Genomic DNA, 19,077 nt, shown 5'->3' with positions numbered 1-19,077 from the left:
GCTGTTGAGGATGAAGCTCAGTGGATGAGGAATTGGTTACTTGCTTATCTGTCAATAAAGAAGTCTCTCATTTTATGTAACTTAATTTATTTTGTTTGGTTTAATTCATTCAGCTGGTTTAATTTCTACTCTCTTAAGATTGGTTGCTATCAGCAGGGCACAGCAGTACATATATTTAACCCCAGCACTCGGGAGGCAGAGGCAGGCAGATCTCTGAGTTGGAGGCCAAACTGAGACCCTGGCTTAAAACAAAACAAACAAGATTGGTTGCTGCCAGGTTTGCCAGGTTGAGGTCTAGCTCAAGACTCTGGGTTCAGTCCTCTGCACTGTAAAAAAAACAACAATAATTAAAAAAAAAGTAGATTGTTTTCAAAGTTTTATTTGTTGACAGTTTCATACATGTATATATGAACGTCAGTTATTTTTACCCACCTCCTCATACCCCACCCCTTCCACCATTCTTCCTAGGTCCCTGCCTACTTTCACATCTGTGAGTGATGCACTGAGTTGATTAAGGCTGCTTGCATGAGCACAAGCAGGAGTTTCTTTACTTGCTGCTTTTCAGTGTCTACACCACCGAAGAAATTGTCTCCCCCGCCCCTCCCCTCATCAACCGCCAACTGTCAGTAGTCCTTCAGCGAGGGGTGGGGCTTTGTAAGCCCCTCCCCACCCTTGGTGAAATATTGAGGGACTTTTGTTAACATTTTAATTATAATATAACAACATCCCTTCTTCTCTTTCTTCCGTCTAACCCCTTGCAAGTTCACCCTTACTCACACATGCGCATACACACACACACACACACACACACACACGCATGCATAAATATATAAATACAACCTATTAAGTATTCTTAGTTACTTGTGTATATAATTTCAGGGCAGATCACTTGTATTGGATAGCCAATCAGGGGCTCACTTTGTATTTGGTACCCAATCAGGGGCCCGTCCCTGGTAGGAACTAATTCAGCAGTAACGAGTTCCCTGTAGTTTTTGCTCAGGTCTTGTTTAGGCAGCCATATTGGTGAGGTATCATGAGTGCTTCCCTGTTATTTCTAGGAGACACAGTCTCTCAATGGACTTCTTGTTTCTCTGGATCTTACAATCTCTCTGTTTCCTCTTCCGGGATGCTCCCCGAGCCTTCGGAGCAGGAGTTGTAGCGAAGATGTGTAGCTGACATCCCATGATCAGCCGGCCTTTGTTTTATGTGGTTTTCTGCAGTGACTTGTGTAATGGTCTACATATGCTGTAAAGAGAAGCTCCTTTGACGTGGGGTGAAAGCTATGGTTATCTGCGGCTATAAGGATAGGTTTCAGACCGGGCGTGGTGGCGCACACCTTTAATCCCAGCACTTGGAAGGCAGAGGCAGGCAGATTTCTGAGTTTGAGGCCAGCCTGGTCTACAGAGTGAGTTCCAGGACAGCCAGGGCTATGCAGAGAAACCCTGTCTTGAAAAACCAAAAAAAAAAAAAAAAAAAAAAAAAAAAGGATAGGTTTCAGAGTGCAGTTAGGAATTACGCTGGTCTAGAAAGGTGGCATCTAAGCCTAAGACCCGTGGCTAGGTTGACTAGGTTCCTAGTTTCAGGCATGGTTTCCTTCCTGTTAAGTGGATCTTAAGTTCAATTAGATGGTGGTTGGTTACTGCCGATATATGAGTGACACTGTTGTATCTTTAGGGATGTCCAGCCATGTCACTGTCGTGGTTCGTAGGCATCATGATTGTGCAGGACTATTATTGTTTGTTTATCTCCCTTGGCAGCTTGCCAGAACCTTCTGGTGCTCTGGAAGCAGGACCGCAGGCTTTCAGGTCAGATTCAGCTAGAATCTCCTGAGTCCTGTGTTCAGAGTGTGTGGTGTCTTTAGTAATAAGACCTACCTTTAACCTCGGGGGAGCAACTGCAGGCAACAGCAATAAACAATATTGATAGCTTTAGAAACCACTTGGATAGCCTGACCAACAACTTAAAGAGGTTTCTCATGCATGATGTTTTGTCAGTCTGTGGCATTTGTGGGGGACATTATCAGCCCACGTGGCACACTCAGACTTTAGTTTTCTGTGCCATGGGTGCTTTGTCTGCACGTATGTCTGTGCACTATGTATGTGTGGTACCATGGGGGCCAGAAGAGGCTGTCAGATCCCCGGGGACTGGAGTTACACATGACTGTGAGCTGCTATGTGGATTCTGGGATTGAAGCTGGGTCCTCTGAAAGAGCAGCCATCTCTCTGATGCTGAGCCAACTCTCCAGCTCCCAAGGGACTCAGTCTTGGCCAGGTCACCTGAGGTGCAGTGGGTTCATGTGAGTCAACTGTTGAACATGCTTCGAGAGCAGGTCTCTCTTCTGCAATACCTTAGTTGTTATTAGACTCAATAGCCTTTGCTTTCCCAAACCAATCACACTTCTTTTACTGGTTTTAGATCCTGCTTCCATGGTGGACACTGCCTGTTTAAATGCAAACTGTCAGACTTAAACAGCTTCCTGAAATAGTACATATAATGTAAATAAAGTCATGAATGTATAGATGAGACTTTCAACACATATGCACAGCTGTCAAATGTTTATACATGTTGACTTGCTAATTAGACTTTATTTACAATTATCCAAAAATGCTTCTATTAATAAGAGGGACATAATGGGATATGAAGTAGATGCCTTCTTGGAAGGCTTTATTTTACATATAACTTTATTAGCTCCAGAATTAAAAATATTGAAGTATAGCTTTTTATTTTCTTTCCTTCCTTCTTCCCCTCCTCTCTCCATCTGTCCCTCCCACCCTCCCTTTCTCCCTTCCACAAAATCTCACTCCTGGAATTTAACCAAGACCACTTTTCTGACTTAACAACTCCTAGGTGGCTAATTAGTCCCTTGTTTTGAGACAAGGGTTTGTTGCTAGCCCAGGCTGGCCTAGATCTCTGCTCCTTTCTCTGGCTTCTTGGGTGTTAGGATTGAAATGTCACATGTTATTACAAATGTGAGGGTGATATATAAACTTATTCCAGCTCAACTTCCTTTGCCATTTTCATGGATAAAATGTGTTTATAAGGATGGACTCACTCAATCTTGATTACAACACTATGAGTAGGTGCTATTGGGGAAACTAAGGCACAGAGAAAAAATACAATTTGCCCAAGATGCACTATTTAGTGGATTTGTGATTGAAACTCTGGAAGCAGAGTTCTATGGTTGTGAGATTGATGGGATTAGAGTGGAAAGGTGAGATGTCACCTCTGCTTGGAGCCTCACATCCCATGTGGTCACTGCACTCTTCTTACAGTCAAAGAAGAATAGACTCGAGACTTGATAACTTTTATGGATGCTGTTGGACATAGGTCCAAGGTCAGGGGAAGAGGTTATTTTGTATTCCTTCCAGGGGATATAAAATATGTTCTGGCTAAGCTGATTTTTACCAGGCAGATGTCCTCTAAGATATTAGACAAATTCTGGATGCTGCAAATGTTTATCGGGTCATCTAACTCTTGTATAAAAATACAAGTAAAATCACCCAGAAATGTTTATATTCCACCAAATGAATTCAGTGTGCGAAGTGGGAGTTCTGCTCCCCCCCCCATAGACGTCCCCCATCCACAAACCACATCTGCACAGCTATCAACAGCAAGTCTGAGGTGTGTACACTCCAGTGTTTATAGAATTCTTCCTGATCAGACTAATGGGGGCATTTTTCTTACACAATTGAAGCGATGTGGTGAGGTTCATCATCATCATCATCATCATCATCATCATCACCACCATCACCATCATCATCATCATCATCATCATCACCACCACCACCGCCACCATCATCATTATCATTTTACATGTATGTGTGAGTTGTACTGGGTGTACACACCTACATAGACATGTATAGAGGACAGAGGTTGATGTGAGGGTGTCTTCCTCAATCATATTTCCACATTACTTATTTAGTACATATGTGTTTGTTTGTTGTATGCACTCATGTGCAGAGGACAACTTGCAAGTGTTGGTTTTCTCCCTCTGTAATGTGGGTTTCAAGGATTGAGCTCAGGTCGTTGGGCTTGGGAACAAGTAGCTTTACCCACTGAACTCTCTTGCTGGCCTTTAACTTTTTTTTTTTTTTTTTTTTTGTGACAAGGTCTCTCAATGACCTGACACTTGCCATTTTGGCTAGACTGGCTGGGTCACGAGCCTCCAGCGTCGCTCTCTCTTCCTCCCCTCCTCTGTGGTGAAGTTGGGGTTACAGGCTACATGCTCATACCCAACTACATGAGATCCTGTCTTCTAAAATATTTTTTTTTCAGTAGTACTGAGGTCTAACGTGCATACCATGTGATCCACTCATTTTAGATGAAGACATACTTTTAAATTACAAGGCCTCTTTCTTATCTTTCCTCTCTAGGATCACATCTATCATGGGAACTTGGAAGACATTTTGGTTGATCATCTCCCTTGTAGCTGGTTTGGGCTTCGTCAAGTCACAGAAGATTGGTAAGACATGAAAACTTTTAAAAGCCCAAATGCTTGCTTGCCAGGGAGTTGGTAGGAGTGAGACAGCCTTAAGAGTTAACACAATGAGAGCATCATCATCATCATCATCATCATCAGCAGCAGCAGCAGCATCATCGTCATAAAAAGGAATCTACTCCTTGAAGGAGAATTTCCTTGGAGTCTGGATGGAGTTACTTGATTATATATATATAAAAATACTTAGCCCCAAGTGGTAAGACAAATAGATGTATCGAAAGCCTCATGTGTCATAATGTATTGCCAGGCTTGCCTCCAGGACAGAGCTGCTCTGAGGTGATTGTCATCAGGAGTGATTACTTTTACCCAACCCTAGTGACGCTTCTGTAATTTTTTTGGTAGTCTTTATGTGCATATGGGTATGTTCACACGGTGTACACATAGGCATGTTCCTGCGTGCTTTGGGGTGCTTGTGCACATGTATGTGTGTGCAGACGCTAGAGGTGTGTCTTCTTCAGTCACTTTCCACCTTATTTTTTGAGTCAGGGTCACTGAAGCCAGAGCTTGCTTCGGGTAGGCCAGTCGACCAGCGCACTCCAGGGACCCACCGGTCTCTGCCGCTTCCCTCGGGCTGGGTTTACAGGTGTGCACTGCCACACTCCATGTCTACCCCATGTGAACTCAGGATCTTGTGGTTGCAAACACTTTACTGACTTGAGTCGTGCCCCCCAGCCCATTTGGCAGCCATTTTAATAGGCTGGGTGGAGTTTTCAGGATGAATGTCTTGTCAAGGGAGCACTGACTGAGTAGTCTGACGCCCCACGGAGACAGCACTGAGGCTGGAACACTCGAATGATCTTGTACAGATTGTCATCTGGTGGAAAAACTCCCAGGCCCTCTCCGTTTTTCCCCCTTAGCTCCCCTTCTGATGAACAGAGCTGTGACAGCAATCCTTGTCATGTTTTAAATACCTTCTGAAGCTGGAGAGACCTAGGGAGACAGAATGAGGTGGCCTCTCGTGGTAGAACCAGTACTGGGCTGGGAAAGCTTAGGCTCCAGTCAGAGGTGGTTTCCACAGCATAGCAGGACCAGGGAGAACTTCATGGCCATGTTTGCTCCTGTGCGAGGTGTGTATTAGTCAGTGTTCTTAAAAAAAAAAAACCAAAAAAACAAAAGCAAGCAAACAAAAATGGATAGAATGAATGAGTATCTATTAAGATAGGACACGTGAGAGTGGCTTGCAGGCTGTGGTTCCAGAAGCCTAGCGGTGCTGTCTCCTGATGGCAAGTCTATCAATACGGGGTTTTTTAATCTATGAGACTGGATGTCTCAGCAGACCTGATCTGGTGCTGGAGTCCTGGAGGTTCCTGTAGAGTTACTGGCTAGGGAGAAATGACTCAGCAGTAGGATAGATGAACTTGCTAGCAAGAGTGAGAGCAAGCAGGCAAAAAAGCAAACACTTCTTTCTTCCACCTTCTGCTGCCAGAATGTTTGGCCCAGATTTAGGATGGATCTTTCCACCTCAAATTAGCCAATCAAGAGAATCCCTCACAGGTATGCCCAGCTTCTTGGTTTTAGCTGATTCCAGGTGTAGTCAGGTTGACAACCAAGATTAGCTATCACAAGGGCAGAAACCGATGAGACATTTCGGCACTTGTGGCTGGATCCTCTCTTCCCAGTGGAAGAGTCCAAGAGCAACAGTTCCGAAGGCCTGAGGTGTCTTACCTGCCTGCCCTTTCTACAGTCAGACTCCACTTGGCTTTATGGCCAAAGTCAGGCAAACTTTTACATGGTATGTCCCAGGACTCCAGAAGAGATGCAGGGAATTTTACCAAGTTCCCCACAGCCGTTCTGTTTCCGCTTGACTCGGGTCTTTGCTTTCTATAGTATGGGCTTATAATTTAACTTTTATGGGTTGGATGTTGGAAGGGCTGGGCTCTGTGTAGTTCTTTGAAGGAATGCCCGTGAGATGCTGTGCTGGTCAGTTTTATGTCAACTTGACACAGGTTACAGTTATTTTGGAAGAGGGAAATCTCAGTTGGGAAATGTTGCTACCAGATCAGCCTGTAGGCAAGCTTGTGATATATTTTCTTGATTGATGGCGGATGTGGGTGGGCCCATCCCACAGTGGGTGGTGACACCCCTGGGTGAATGAGATGTCTTAACTTAGACACTATGGCTACTAGCTGCCTGTGACTCTTTGAGATGTCTATTCATAGTCTAGTGTGACTATTTGATCTCTTGAGTATTAAAAGGCAGTGAAAGGCAGAGTCTCATTTCTCCATCACACTAGCTGTGTCCCTAGAGCTTAGTGATCACGCGTGGCTAGTGGCTACACTAGTGTATTGGTTACAATAGTTTCCAGTTCTAAAGTTTTAATTTCTTCATTTGTCTCCATGACTGTTCAATAGTTCCATCCTTGGGCTAACACGATGGCTCCAACGGTGCGAGTCTGGTGAACACACATGAAGGCAGAAGAGAAGTGACTATGGAGCTGTCCTCTGACCTCCACATGCCTGCTGTGGCACACACATACAGTGTGCTGCTGCTGCTGCTGCTAACAATAGCAGAGCTCTTTCCTTGTGAATGCTATCTTCTCTCTCCCTCTTCCTTTCTTCTTATCACAGACATAGATGTGAGCAGTTAACTGTAGCCACTGTGGCAGCTAGAGGGATATGTGGGCCAAGCCCTCTCAGTGGGTCAGACCTCCACATAAAAGAGGTCTGCGTGGTTTCTAACAGCGTCCACTACTGGCAGAAAGCTGGGTTTTCTTATTAAGTGTGCGGGAGTTATGGAGAACCTGGTGTGGGACCCAATTAGAGGGTCACATGTCTCAGGAGAGGAGGGGAAGGCGGTGGGTGAGCAAGGATAGACAGTAAGCATGGGGGGCAAAGGAAAGAGTAGTGTGTCTGGGTGTCTGTCTTCAGACAGCTGCGCCAGCACACCCATGCCAGCTCACCCGTGGGGAAGAGGGCACCCTGCGCTAGATGAAACTGGCTCTCAGCTGGTAGTTGTTAACGTGTACTTTTTAACTCAAGGTACCTCTCTTCTGAAGTCTGCAGGGAGGCGTCTGTGGGAGACATTGTGTTTCTGGTCCACAACAGCATCAACCCCCAGTATGCCAACAGTGTGCGGAACTTCATGTATACACTGGCCAACAGTTTGCAAGTTGGCAGAGAGAACATCCGGGTGGGTCTGGCCCAGTATGGCGATGCACCTACTTCTGAGTTCCTGCTTTCGGCTTATCACCGCAAAGGCGATGTGTTGAAACACATCCGTGGACTTCAGTTTAAGCCCGGAGGCAACAGGATGGGCCAGGCTCTGCAGTTCATCTTAGAGCATCACTTCCGGGAAGGAGCTGGGAGCCGGGCAAGCCAAGGGGTGCCTCAGGTGGCCGTGGTGGTGAGCAGCGGTCTAGTAGAGGACCACATTCGCGAACCTGCTGAGGCTCTCAGGAGAGCGGGAATCTTGTTATACGCTATTGGGGTCAAAGACGCATCTCAGGCTGAACTCAGGGAGGTTGCGAGTAGTCCCAAGGATAACTTCACCTTTTTTGTTCCCAACTTCTCTGGCTTGCCTGGCCTCGCCCAGAAGCTGCGGCCAGAGCTTTGCAGTACTCTAGCGAAGGCAGCTCAATATACTGAGCGGGAGTCTCCAGGTAACCTCTTCTTTCCCATCTGGACATCAAAGAACTCCAAACTTTGTCTTTCTCACACCCCTTTACTCATTTATACGTGTGTGTGTGTGTGTGTGTGTGTATTTAACTCAGAGATTACAGATTCACGACACAAGATATATCTGTTTCATTTCCCAACACTGACCACATCTTTTACACCCTGAGGGCCTGTGGCGGTGCCATACCCGGAAAGGGTGTAAGCCCAGTTTTTTTTTTTTTTTTAAAGATTTTATTCATTTATTATATGGAAGTACATTGTAGCTGTCTTCAGATCTCATTATGGGTGATTGTGAGCCACCATGTGGTTGCTGGGATTTGAACTCAGGACCTCTGGAAGAGCAGTCAGTGCTCTTAACTGCTGAGCCATCTCACCAGCCCATAAGCCCAGTTTTGAAGACAGGATTATTTGTTCCTAGAATGGTGTTATCATTCATGGGTTTCCCTGCCCATCTTGCCTGGCCAAGGGGTATGGGGTAAGTAAACCAGGAGGTCCCCAGGGCCTTTGCTTGCTTCATTGTCAGCATTCTAGGTTAAGAGGACACTTTTTTTTTTTTTTTTTTTGTTTTTTCGAGACAGGGTTTCTCTGTGTAGTCCTGGCTGTCCTGGAACTCACTCTGTAGACCAGGCTGGCCTCGAACTCAGAAATTCACCTGCCTCTGCCTCCCAAGTGCTGGGATTAAAGGCTTGCACCACCACGCCTGGCACAAGAGGACACATTTTAGAGAGAAAAAAGGCCCCAGCTTAGATCCTGTCTTTCAATTCGAGTATCATCTTGGACAAGTCATTTAACCTCTCTGAATCTGAAATTTCTTCCTAGGATGACACCACCTGTATCAGAGAGTCAGAAGCATTAAACACAATTGTATAGTTACAAGGTTTGGCACAAGGGCTACGTAACCCAGGGTTACCCATGTGCACTTCCTACTGTTTTGCCCATTGGCACCTGTGAGAGGACATGCCCATCTCTGACTTCCTTCTGCCCTTGATAGGACCCAAACTGATGAAAATCCTTCATAAGTTGGTTACTCAGCCTTATTGGAAAAGACACAACTTTGTTTTTCAAATTTTTCTTAATGAATTCATTTCAGACTTGTGGACACCTGCACAGGATTTTCTAAGGCATAAAACTTCAAGTAGCGAAAGGGATGACTGTACATGGTCCCATCAAACTCCATAAGAGGACAGGCCTCCATTATCTCTTTATTTTAATATTTCCCTTGAGCATATGACCTGGAAGATGTGCTGAAACCTGACAGTGTGTGAGATCATATACTTTAAAAGTGGCACTTCTGACTTTACAAATATGTCTTACGTATGTCGTCATAACTACCACCAGCTTGCTTCTCTACAGCAGGGGTTCTCAACCTTCCTAATGCTCCAGCCCCTTAATACACTTCCTCATGTTGTGGTAACCCCACCTCCCAACCATAAACTTTTCATTGCTACACCATAACTGTAATTTGCTACTGTTATAAATCATAGTATTAACACCTATGTTTCATGGTGGTCTTAATAGACCCCTGTGAAAGGGTCATTTGAACCCCCCGGAGGGGTTTTGAACCCCCAGGTTGAGAACCATGGCTCTACTTGGAGCCTTGTTTACATTTCTCATTAGGCTGGTCTGTGGTCTCCAATTTGTAAATAAGCAGAATGGTTAGCATTGCTGCTTTTGCATTTCTCAGATAAGGAAGTTGAGGTTGATGGCACCACGAGGGTGTGGTAGAGCTAGAGAGTTGTTTCCCAGGACATTTAGACCCATTGTTTAGAGCAGGTCTTCTGCTGCTTGCAGAAGCAGAGCCCATGGCAAGAACTGGAATGACATACTTTAATGAGCTTTCCCTCTAAGGGAACAGTCAATAAGGCTATACCAGACAGAGATGCAGAGGAAAGAAAGGAAGGGCCTGTGTGAACCTTGCCAAAAGTTCCACAAAGCCAGTGTTGTCCTGACCCTTTGTGGGAACCTAACAGCACATGTTCTGTGGGAACTGAAGAGCAGATGTTACGTCTCAAGGTTGTCCTGACCCTGAATCAAGGCCCAGCAAGAATCTGGCTTTTGTAAAATTGAGAAGACCTCCAAAGAGCAATGCTCAGAAATGGTCAGAAGGAATCAGCAGGACCTGAGCAGAGTCGAGATGTCTGATATAGTAGATGATCATTAAAATGCCCATAAGCGGGTAGGAACTGTATAAAGATTTCAGAGGCAGGAGAAGAAAAGTCTCAAAGAGTGACAGACCACTGGGCTGCTAAGTGCTAGACGGGCAGTGAGACCTACTGGAATGGGACTTGTTCTAGCTCTTTGACCTTCAGCGCCCACACATGCTTTGAGGTTTTCGTCACAAGAGGGGAGACCGATGGCTTACCTCAACTGGGGATAAGACCAGCCCTCTTTCAGTATGCTGTTAAAATTGCAAAAGGTTTACCTTCTTGACACGAGTCTGGGGATTGTCCAGTGGGTTTTAAGGCTAGAGGCAGCAGCAGCAGCAGTAGTCGGGCAGGCTTGAAACCTTGGAAGATGAGTGGGGGAGAGGAGGGACACACACCAGCACACCTCAGCTTTCCCTTCTTTCTGTTCAGCACCGTGCTTTACTGACTCTAGGTATTTACAACAAACCCCCTGAGACTCGCTCTGTTTACCTCCTTCCTTCCAGCCTGCACAGAAGCATCCCTGGCTGATATTGTGTTTTTAGTGGACAGTTCAACTAGCATTGGACTCCAGAACTTCCAGAAAGTGAAGAATTTCCTTCACTCTGTTGTCTCGGGGCTCGATGTCAGAAGTGATCAGGTGCAAGTGGGGCTGGTCCAGTACAGTGACAACATCTACCCAGCCTTTCAGCTGAAGCAGTCCTCTCTGAAGAGCGCCGTCCTGGAATGGATCCGGAATCTGCCCTACAGCAGGGGGGGCACAAATACTGGAAGCGCCCTGGAGTTCATCAGGGCCAACTCCTTGACTGAGATGAGTGGCAGTCGTGCCAAGGATGGGGTTCCTCAGATAGTTGTCCTAGTGACAGATGGGGAGTCCAGTGATGAGGTCCAGGACGTGGCTGACCAGCTGAAAAGAGACGGGGTCTTTGTGTTTGTGGTAGGGATCAATATTCAAGATGTCCAAGAATTGCAGAAAATAGCCAGTGAACCATTTGGGGAGTTTCTCTTCACCACAGAAAACTTCAGCATCTTGCAGGCACTCTCAGGAACCCTCCTTCAGGCCCTGTGTTCCATGGTGGAGAGGCAGATGAAAAGTAAGCCCTGTTCAATCTACTACTGAACTGCAGTGTAGCAATGTGCTTCCGAAGGGGAAGGGTGGTCTATAATCACGGGAGCATCTGGGGATGTCTCCTAGAGGAGAGGAAGTCTGAGCTGGCCTTGAAGGATGAATAGAGAGCTCATAGGTAGAAAAGAAGGGAGAAGACATGCTGTTGTGTTGTTTAGAAGAAACAGCATGTGCTCTGGGGTACAGAAGTCATACTTTTAAAATCTTACATCTGCCACTTATCAGTTACTGTCAGATCCAAAGGAAACTCTAATTCCCCAAACTCCAAAAGGCGGTCCATATATCCAGAATGAGTTCAACCTGGACTATAGGCAGATTACTAGCAGTCAGATAAAAGCCAGCATTCTCCAGGAATTGGTTCCCATCTGCCAAAATGAGTCATCTCCCTTACCTCTGGCAGAAGGGACAGATGGCCGGCTACTTGTGGCGCCTATCAGCGTATCAAAGCTTATACTACCCTCCAGACTTCCCCCGTATCACAAGCACCTGTTACACATTTCACAGTCCACGCATCCTAGCCCTTCCCACCCCTCCCCCACCTATACTCTCTCTGGCTCATGGGCTTCCATTCCCCAGCTACTTGTCCTTCTTATAATCAGCTGTTCTTCTCTGTGCTCTGGCTGGTCTATTCACTATCTATCTCCTAGCTCCACGGTCTCACCATCTCCCTTATTCTCTCCCACTCTCCGCTTCTCATAGCCCTGGCCATGTCAGGTCTGCTGGACATGTCCAGTCTACTTCTTTCTCAATCTGCTCTGGATTCATCCAGATGCCTCTAGATATTTTCTCTCTCTTCTATCCAGTAGAATCCTTCCCCTGAGCCACACCACAAAGCAGATCATTTTGGTAGTTATATGAGCATTGGAATGGCTTCGCTTCTCTTCACTGTCTTCACCTGCATGAGGGAGACAATACACTTGTAGAAGAATGATGTGTACGGATCAGATGAGACAAAGTGTATAAAGAGCTGTGGCTCACAGAAGCCACACAGTAGGGGTTTGTTTCTTGCCTTCTCCATTGGAGGAAGATTTAAAAAAAGGAGATAGATAATAAAGAAGCAGGCCAGAAAAGGAGGAGGAAGAGGAAGAGGAAGAGAAGAGAGAGGTAGAGAAGAAAGGAAGAAGTGGTAGAGGAAGAGGGAGGGAGGGAGGGAGGGAGGGAGAGAGAGAGAGAGAGAGAGAGAGAGAGAGAGAGAGAGAGAGAGAGAGAGAGAGAGAGAGAGAGAGAGAGAGAGAGAGAGAGAATGAATTCCTGTGACAGTTTTACGCAGAGAAAGGGCAGGTCCTGGGTGTACACTATTGTGTAAATACACCACCCGTCTCTCTCATCGCCCACACCAAACCGTTCTTGTACTCCATTTCTTCACAAGAGCTTAATGTGACTCATCTTTTCCTCTGTCTTCTCCTCCCATCTCCTTTCTTTACCTCTAGAGTCTACCAAGACCTACGCGGACATGGTCTTTCTTATTGACACCTCCCAGGGGACATCACAGGCCAGTTTCCAGTGGATGCAGAATTTCATCTCTAGAATTATTGGCATCCTGGAGGTCGGCCAGGACAAATACCGGATTGGGCTGGCTCAGTATAGCGATCAAGGTCACACTGAGTTTTTGTTCAATACCCACAAGACCGGGAATGAGATGGTCACACACATCCATGAGCACTTGGTGCTCCAAGGTGGCTCCAGGAAGACTGGCCAAGGCCTTCGGTTTCTTCATTGGACTTTCTTCCAGGAGGCAGCAGGAAGCCGGCTCTTACAGGGTGTCCCTCAGTATGCGGTAGTCATTACCTCAGGGAAATCTGAGGACGAGGTCGGAGAGGTGGCCCAGATCCTGAGGAAGAGAGGCGTGGGCATCATGTCTGTGGGCTTGCAGGACTTTGACAGGGCAGAACTGGAGGGGATAGGGCCTGTAGTGCTTGTGTCTGACCTGCAGGGAGAAGATGGAGTCAGGCAGCTAATGCAGGATGTGAATATGTTCATCCAGGGGAGTCCAAAGCCTCCACGGGTCATGACCGACGTAGCGAGGGACGCTGTAGAAGGTAAGTAAACCTTGATCCTTGGCTATGTGTGTTACCAGGAAGTCACAGTGCATGAAGAAAACCTCGGGGCCGGGGGTGTAGCTCAGTTGATAGAATGCTTGTCTATCCTGTGTGAAGGCTTGGGTTTGGCGCCCAGCACCACACATAAACTGGTGCAACCAGGCATGCTTGTAACCTTAGCACTCTGGGTGTAGAGAGGCAGGGGGATCTGAATTTCAAAGCCAGCTTCATTAGTTACATACTGTGTTTGATGCCAGCGTCGCTCCTTGAGGCCATGTTATCTTATTTTATTTTTCTAAAGGTAGAGGAGGAGGAGGAAGAGGGGGAGGAGGAGGAGGAGGAAATAGTTGAGGAGGAGCAGACAGGGTAGAGGAGGCATTCTGCATCCCTCAGTAGGAACGACTTTCCCCTGTAGATAGGGAAGAGAAAGCAGACATGGGAATGCCTCAATCAGACATCTTGAGGTACCCGTGGTTACCACTAATATGCTGCTGAATCCGTCTGTGTCAGTGGTAGGAAGTGATGATTTATCCTCACAGGGCTGGGTTAGCTGTAAAGCCCAGTGGTGCCGTCTGTTGACCTTAGCTGGGCTTAGTAGCAGGCCTGAGGTGTAGCTGGGTTTGGCTTTGCTTCTGAGGTTATTCAACTACTCTGAGCCAATTCTCCCTGTGGCAGTTGCAGAGACATAGAGCAATATCCAACTGTATAAGCTCTTTTCATATCTCTCCAAAACCTACTACATACTATTAGTGAGAGTAAGTCATATGACTGTCAGCACCAGTGGAGGAAGAAAGTATGTTGTTTCCATGGACATGAGGAGCAGGGAGTGACTATTTTCGAAAAACAGCCCAGGCTAACACATCCCTTTTCTAGACGGACCATCAAGCTTTCACTCTAGTTTATGTGCATGGGTATTTTGCCACATATGTGTCTGTCTACCATGAGTATGCCTGGAGCCGGTGGAGGCCACAAGAGGAAGTTGGACTGCGGTTACAGGTGGCTGAGGGCCACCCGTGGGTACTAAGAATCAAACTTAGTTCCTTTGGAAGAGTAGCAAGTTCTTTCAACTGATGAGCCATCCCTCCAACCCCCTTGTTTATTTATTTTCATTTACATGTGTATGTACTTGTGTGAGTGTGTGTATACCTCATACATGAAGGAGTCCCCAGAGGCCAGAAGAGAGCATCAGGTGATCCCTGGGTCTGGAGTTATAGGTGGCTGTGAGCTGTCACGTGGATGTCTGGGACTGAGCCTAGGTCCTCTGTAAGAGCAGAAAGTGCTCTTATGCACTGAGCTGTTTCTACAGTCCCTTATTTCTCTCTCTCTCTCTCTCTCTCTCTCTCTCTCTCTCTCTCTCTCTCTCTCTCTCTCTCCCCCCCCCCTCTCTCCATAGTCTCACTAGATAGATCAAGATGGCCTTGAACTTGTTACTCTCTGCCTCAGCCTTCCAAGGACTGGGATCACAGGCACGCCTCACCGTGTCTAGTTAGCCCGATATTAGGGGAAAGATTTTCACAAAACTTGCAGAATTTCATTTTGTCTCTGTTGAAATTACATGAAGGGGGGGAAGTGATTAAGTAAAGGAGGGGGGGAGTGATTAAGTAAAGGATGTTTCAGACCCATAGAGAGGATTTTGCCTCAGAGTCTTCTTGAAGGTAGAAAAATGAAGGAAAAAGCTATCCAATACCCCGAGCTTCTAAGATTGTTAGACAAACTGGAAGGTGATCTTGGATGGTTTTATGGTGGTGTCCATAACTTTTTTTTTTTGGTGAGACTTTTGGGATTGGCATGAGCCTCTTGATGTCAAAAAGAAAAAGAAAAAGACTTTCTCTAAATTCTAAAGCACCCAAGTAGAAGTTAGCATAACAGTACCTTTATATATGAGTATTTTCTTTATTCCTCCATTCTTAGGCTGGAACTCTCTGTCTTTTGGTTTTCAGAATGTCCAACTCCCGTTCCAGCCGACCTGGTGTTCCTTGTTGAAGACTTTAGCAGTGCCGGGCAACCCAATTTCCAGCGAGTTGTCCGTTTCTTGACGACCACTGTCCACTCTCTCAACATCCACCCTGATACCACAAGAGTCGGCTTGGTCTTTTACGATGAGAAGCCACGGCTGGAGTTTTCCCTGGATATGCATCAAAGAGCTGCCCAAGTCTCCCGCCATCTGGACAGGTTAACTTTCCGAGCAAGAAGAGGAGGGGCGAAGGCAGGTGCTGCTTTAGATTTCCTGAGGAGAGAAGTTTTCCTCCCAGAGAAGGGCAGCCGGCCCCATCGGGGTGCACGGCAGATAGCTGTGGTCATCATGGAAAGCCCTTCTCTAGACAATGTGTCGACACCTGCTTCCCACCTCCGCAGGGCGGGGGTCACCATCTATGCGGTGGGCATCCAGCCTGCCTCTGAGAGTAAGGACCTGGAGAAGATTGTCACATACCCTCCCTGGAAGCACGCCATCCGCCTAGAGTCCTTTCTGCAACTCAGTGTTGTGGGAAACAAACTTAAAAAGAAGCTCTGCCCTGAGATGTTGAGCGGAATGCCTCCTCTGATGAGCTATATTCCAGAAAGCACACGACAGAGCACACAGGAAGGTAGGAGGGCTTGTCTGCATCTGGGGGCTGTGTGCAGCTCCATCTGTGTGTGTGTGTGTGTGTGTGTGTGTGTGTGTGTGTGTGCGGCTCCTTCATTCTCTCTCACACCATGAACAAAAATTAGGGTCAACTCATTAAAATAACAAGAAACCTCAACTTTGAAAATCTTAGTTTTGTCCTGATTCTAAACACAACAGAGAAAGTTATGTTCCTAGTAAGTAGGTTACTTTTTTGAGAATGGGTCTTTCGTAAAACAGACTGGCCTCAAATTTACTACGACCCGATAAAACCCCTGTCCTCCTGCCTCTTCCTCTCAAGTTCTGGGACTAGAGCTCTGCCTTACCACGCTTGGCTTAAGTGTGGAAAGTGTAGATACCTTTGACTATTATGAAGGTCTTTGTGTCCGCTTCTCTCCTTTTTTCTCTACCCTACTGGTATTTCTCAGACTCAACTTAGAAGAATAGATTTAAATTCAAATCACTGAAATGCAGATAATTGACTTAAAATTCAAGCTTGTGATTATATCTTCAGGGGGGAAAATCACTGAGGTTCTATTTTTAAAAAGTACTAAATGATTTTTTTTTTACATTTTCTTGATTTCTTGTCCCTAGGTTTAGAAATATGAATTATACAAACGCGTCTCCATCTTTCCCACACTGACCTGTGTTTTCAGTCCCTCCCTCTGTTCTAGTAATGAGAAATTTGTTAAAGAGGGCTTTCATATCCTGGTCCATTCCCTGCTTATCTCCTATCGGGCAGAAGAGGAGAAAAAGAGCTAATTCACAAATGGACTGAAGAGTGTGTGAGCTGACTTCCATCCCAGGCTGTGCAGCAACTGAGAAGGTGCCCAGAATCAGGAAAATCACCCCAAGTTTGGAGGAAGCTTAGATATTAATAGCAACTTCAAAGATTTTTTTTTTTAACCAGAATTCTTCTTGGATAATCATAATGACCAGAAGATCTACCGGTTATGGATCAATGTGTACATATCACACACACACACAGAGGCACACATGCACACACACATACATGCACACACATGCATGCACATGTGTGTGAGCCTTTTAAACACTTGGCGTGTGTAAGACATGCAGGTGCTCAGGAGAAGCTTGACTCTAACGAATGTCCTCTCCTTTTCCCGAGAGCTATCTCAGTTTGATAAGATGGATAAGAATGCATGATTCTAGGCAGTTTTCAGCGCCCTGGGCTCCTCAGAATCTCAGGAAGAGCCTAGCGTATCATGTTGGTCTGCTGCTGTGTGAGCTGCATGCAGACATTCTTTCCTGCACAGTGGTCCTTCTCTCCGTCTCTAGATAGCCATCCGCCTGTCACTTCCCATAGGGGCAGACATCTTCCTGTAAACCACATGCCAACCCAAAACCACAGCTCTCACTTTAATGGTGAGCTATTCTGTTCTGGAGCCAAATATGAGTAAGAATGACAGACACAGTGTCTTAGTGATTGTTCTATTGCTGTGAGGAGATACCACGACTAAGGCAACTCTTACAAAGAAAAGCATTTGGTTAGGGCCTGGCTTACGGTTTCAAAGGCTTAGCCCATGGTCATCATGGAGAGGAACATGGTAGCACACAGGTATGTATGGTTGCTGTAGTTGGGAGCTTTTCCATCCCAATCAACAGGCAACTGGGAGAGAGAGAGAGAGAGAGAGAGAGAGAGAGAGAGAGAGAGAGAGAGAGAGAGAGAGAGAGAGAGAGAGAGAGAGGAGAGAGAAGCAGAGGCAGAGGCAGAGACACACACAGAGATACAAAGATAAGACAGAGACACAGAGACAGAGAGGGACAGACAATCAGACAGACAGACAGACAGACAGACAGACAGACTCATTGGGCCTGGTGTGTGCTTTTGGAACCTTAAAGCTCACCCCAGTAACGTGCCTACTTCAATAAGACCACGCCTTCTAATTCTTTCCAACAGTTCACCAACCAAGCATTCAAACATATGAGCCCATGGGGGCCAGTCTTATTCTAACCACCGCATACAGGAGCACAGATTTAAGCTACCCCAAACTCCATGTTCCAGCATGGTAATAATCTGACGAATAAAGGAAGACGTAAGTCACAGTACCTTTCAGATACAATGGAAACCTTAGGCAGGTGGGATACAGCAAAGTGGGGAATCTCTGCCATGGGTCGCAGATGCTCTCTGGTGACATTCTTAGGCTTTTTGATGGATCCCTAGAGCCTAGGGATCCATCAAGTTAATACATTCAAAAGGTTTTAACCCGAGGCCTGGAGAGATGGCTTAAGGTGAGGAGCATTAGGAGACCATGACTTGTCTGCATGGGTGTGGGTGACCTCAGCAGGTACTGCAAGGGTGTGGGTGCTGTGGTCCCTGGGTGGGGCCAGGAGGATGGTACAGAAAGCTTCCACACAGCCCTAATAGTAGGAGTGCCCATGTCTGCTGCATACCTTGGGACACGAAATAGAGGCTCCTAGCAAACTAGCGAAAGCTCAGAACGGACCTGGGACAGGGAGGTGGCTGCTTCACCCTTCTTTACAGAAATCTCCACTGGGTGCTGGCAGCCTGGCACCTCCCCACAGTGACAGTGGGACAGTTGGCTACTCCGGAGCTAGTATTGATTCTCCATTGTTACAGAGGCTGTGTAGAATTCTTGCTGCTGTCCAATACAGTAGATCTGTACCCTGACGCTAGTCTCCAGAGTGTTTCCTGGGTTGATGACTCTGCCTCCCTCACATCTTCCTGGATCCTGGTTCCCACACTGGAAGGGATTAGAGATTTGGGAGAATAAGAGAATAGAGCAAGTGGGGGATGGGAAGTAACCTAAGGTTTGGCTGCAGGAAAATCCAGACCCAGTTCTGTTGGAGCCTCAGGGAAGCTATGGGGAACTCACAAGAGTTGTCCTACTCAAGAGTGAGGGAACTAGGGTATATATATGTTTGTTTTTTTAAGACAGGGTTGTATATATGTATCTATCTATCTATGTATATATTTGTATATGTATGTATGTTTGTTTTCTTGAGACAGGGTTGTATATATGTATCTATCTATGTATGCATATATTTGTATATGTATGTATGTATGTTTGTTTT

At 46.2% G+C, this 19,077-nt stretch overlaps 1 protein-coding gene across 1 annotated transcript in view; it reads left to right on the top strand.

Moving 5' to 3' along the window:
• The first annotated feature begins 4,386 nt into the window (after positions 1 to 4,386).
• Positions 4,387 to 19,077, top strand: part of LOC110328273 (collagen alpha-4(VI) chain) — a 93,154-nt gene continuing 78,463 nt past the window's right edge. The window contains exons 1-5 of the mRNA XM_021207713.1: positions 4,387 to 4,462; positions 7,494 to 8,096; positions 10,763 to 11,350; positions 12,813 to 13,421; positions 15,362 to 16,006. Coding sequence (XP_021063372.1) covers positions 4,387 to 4,462; positions 7,494 to 8,096; positions 10,763 to 11,350; positions 12,813 to 13,421; positions 15,362 to 16,006 — 2,521 coding nt within the window. The remainder of the gene's footprint in view (positions 4,463 to 7,493; positions 8,097 to 10,762; positions 11,351 to 12,812; positions 13,422 to 15,361; positions 16,007 to 19,077) is intronic.

Source organism: Mus pahari, chromosome 10, assembly GCF_900095145.1.
Source record: "Mus pahari chromosome 10, PAHARI_EIJ_v1.1, whole genome shotgun sequence".
Taxonomy (NCBI): domain Eukaryota; kingdom Metazoa; phylum Chordata; class Mammalia; order Rodentia; family Muridae; genus Mus; species Mus pahari.
Note: the sequence above shows the minus strand (reverse complement) of the source record. Positions and strands in the feature narration are given on the sequence as shown.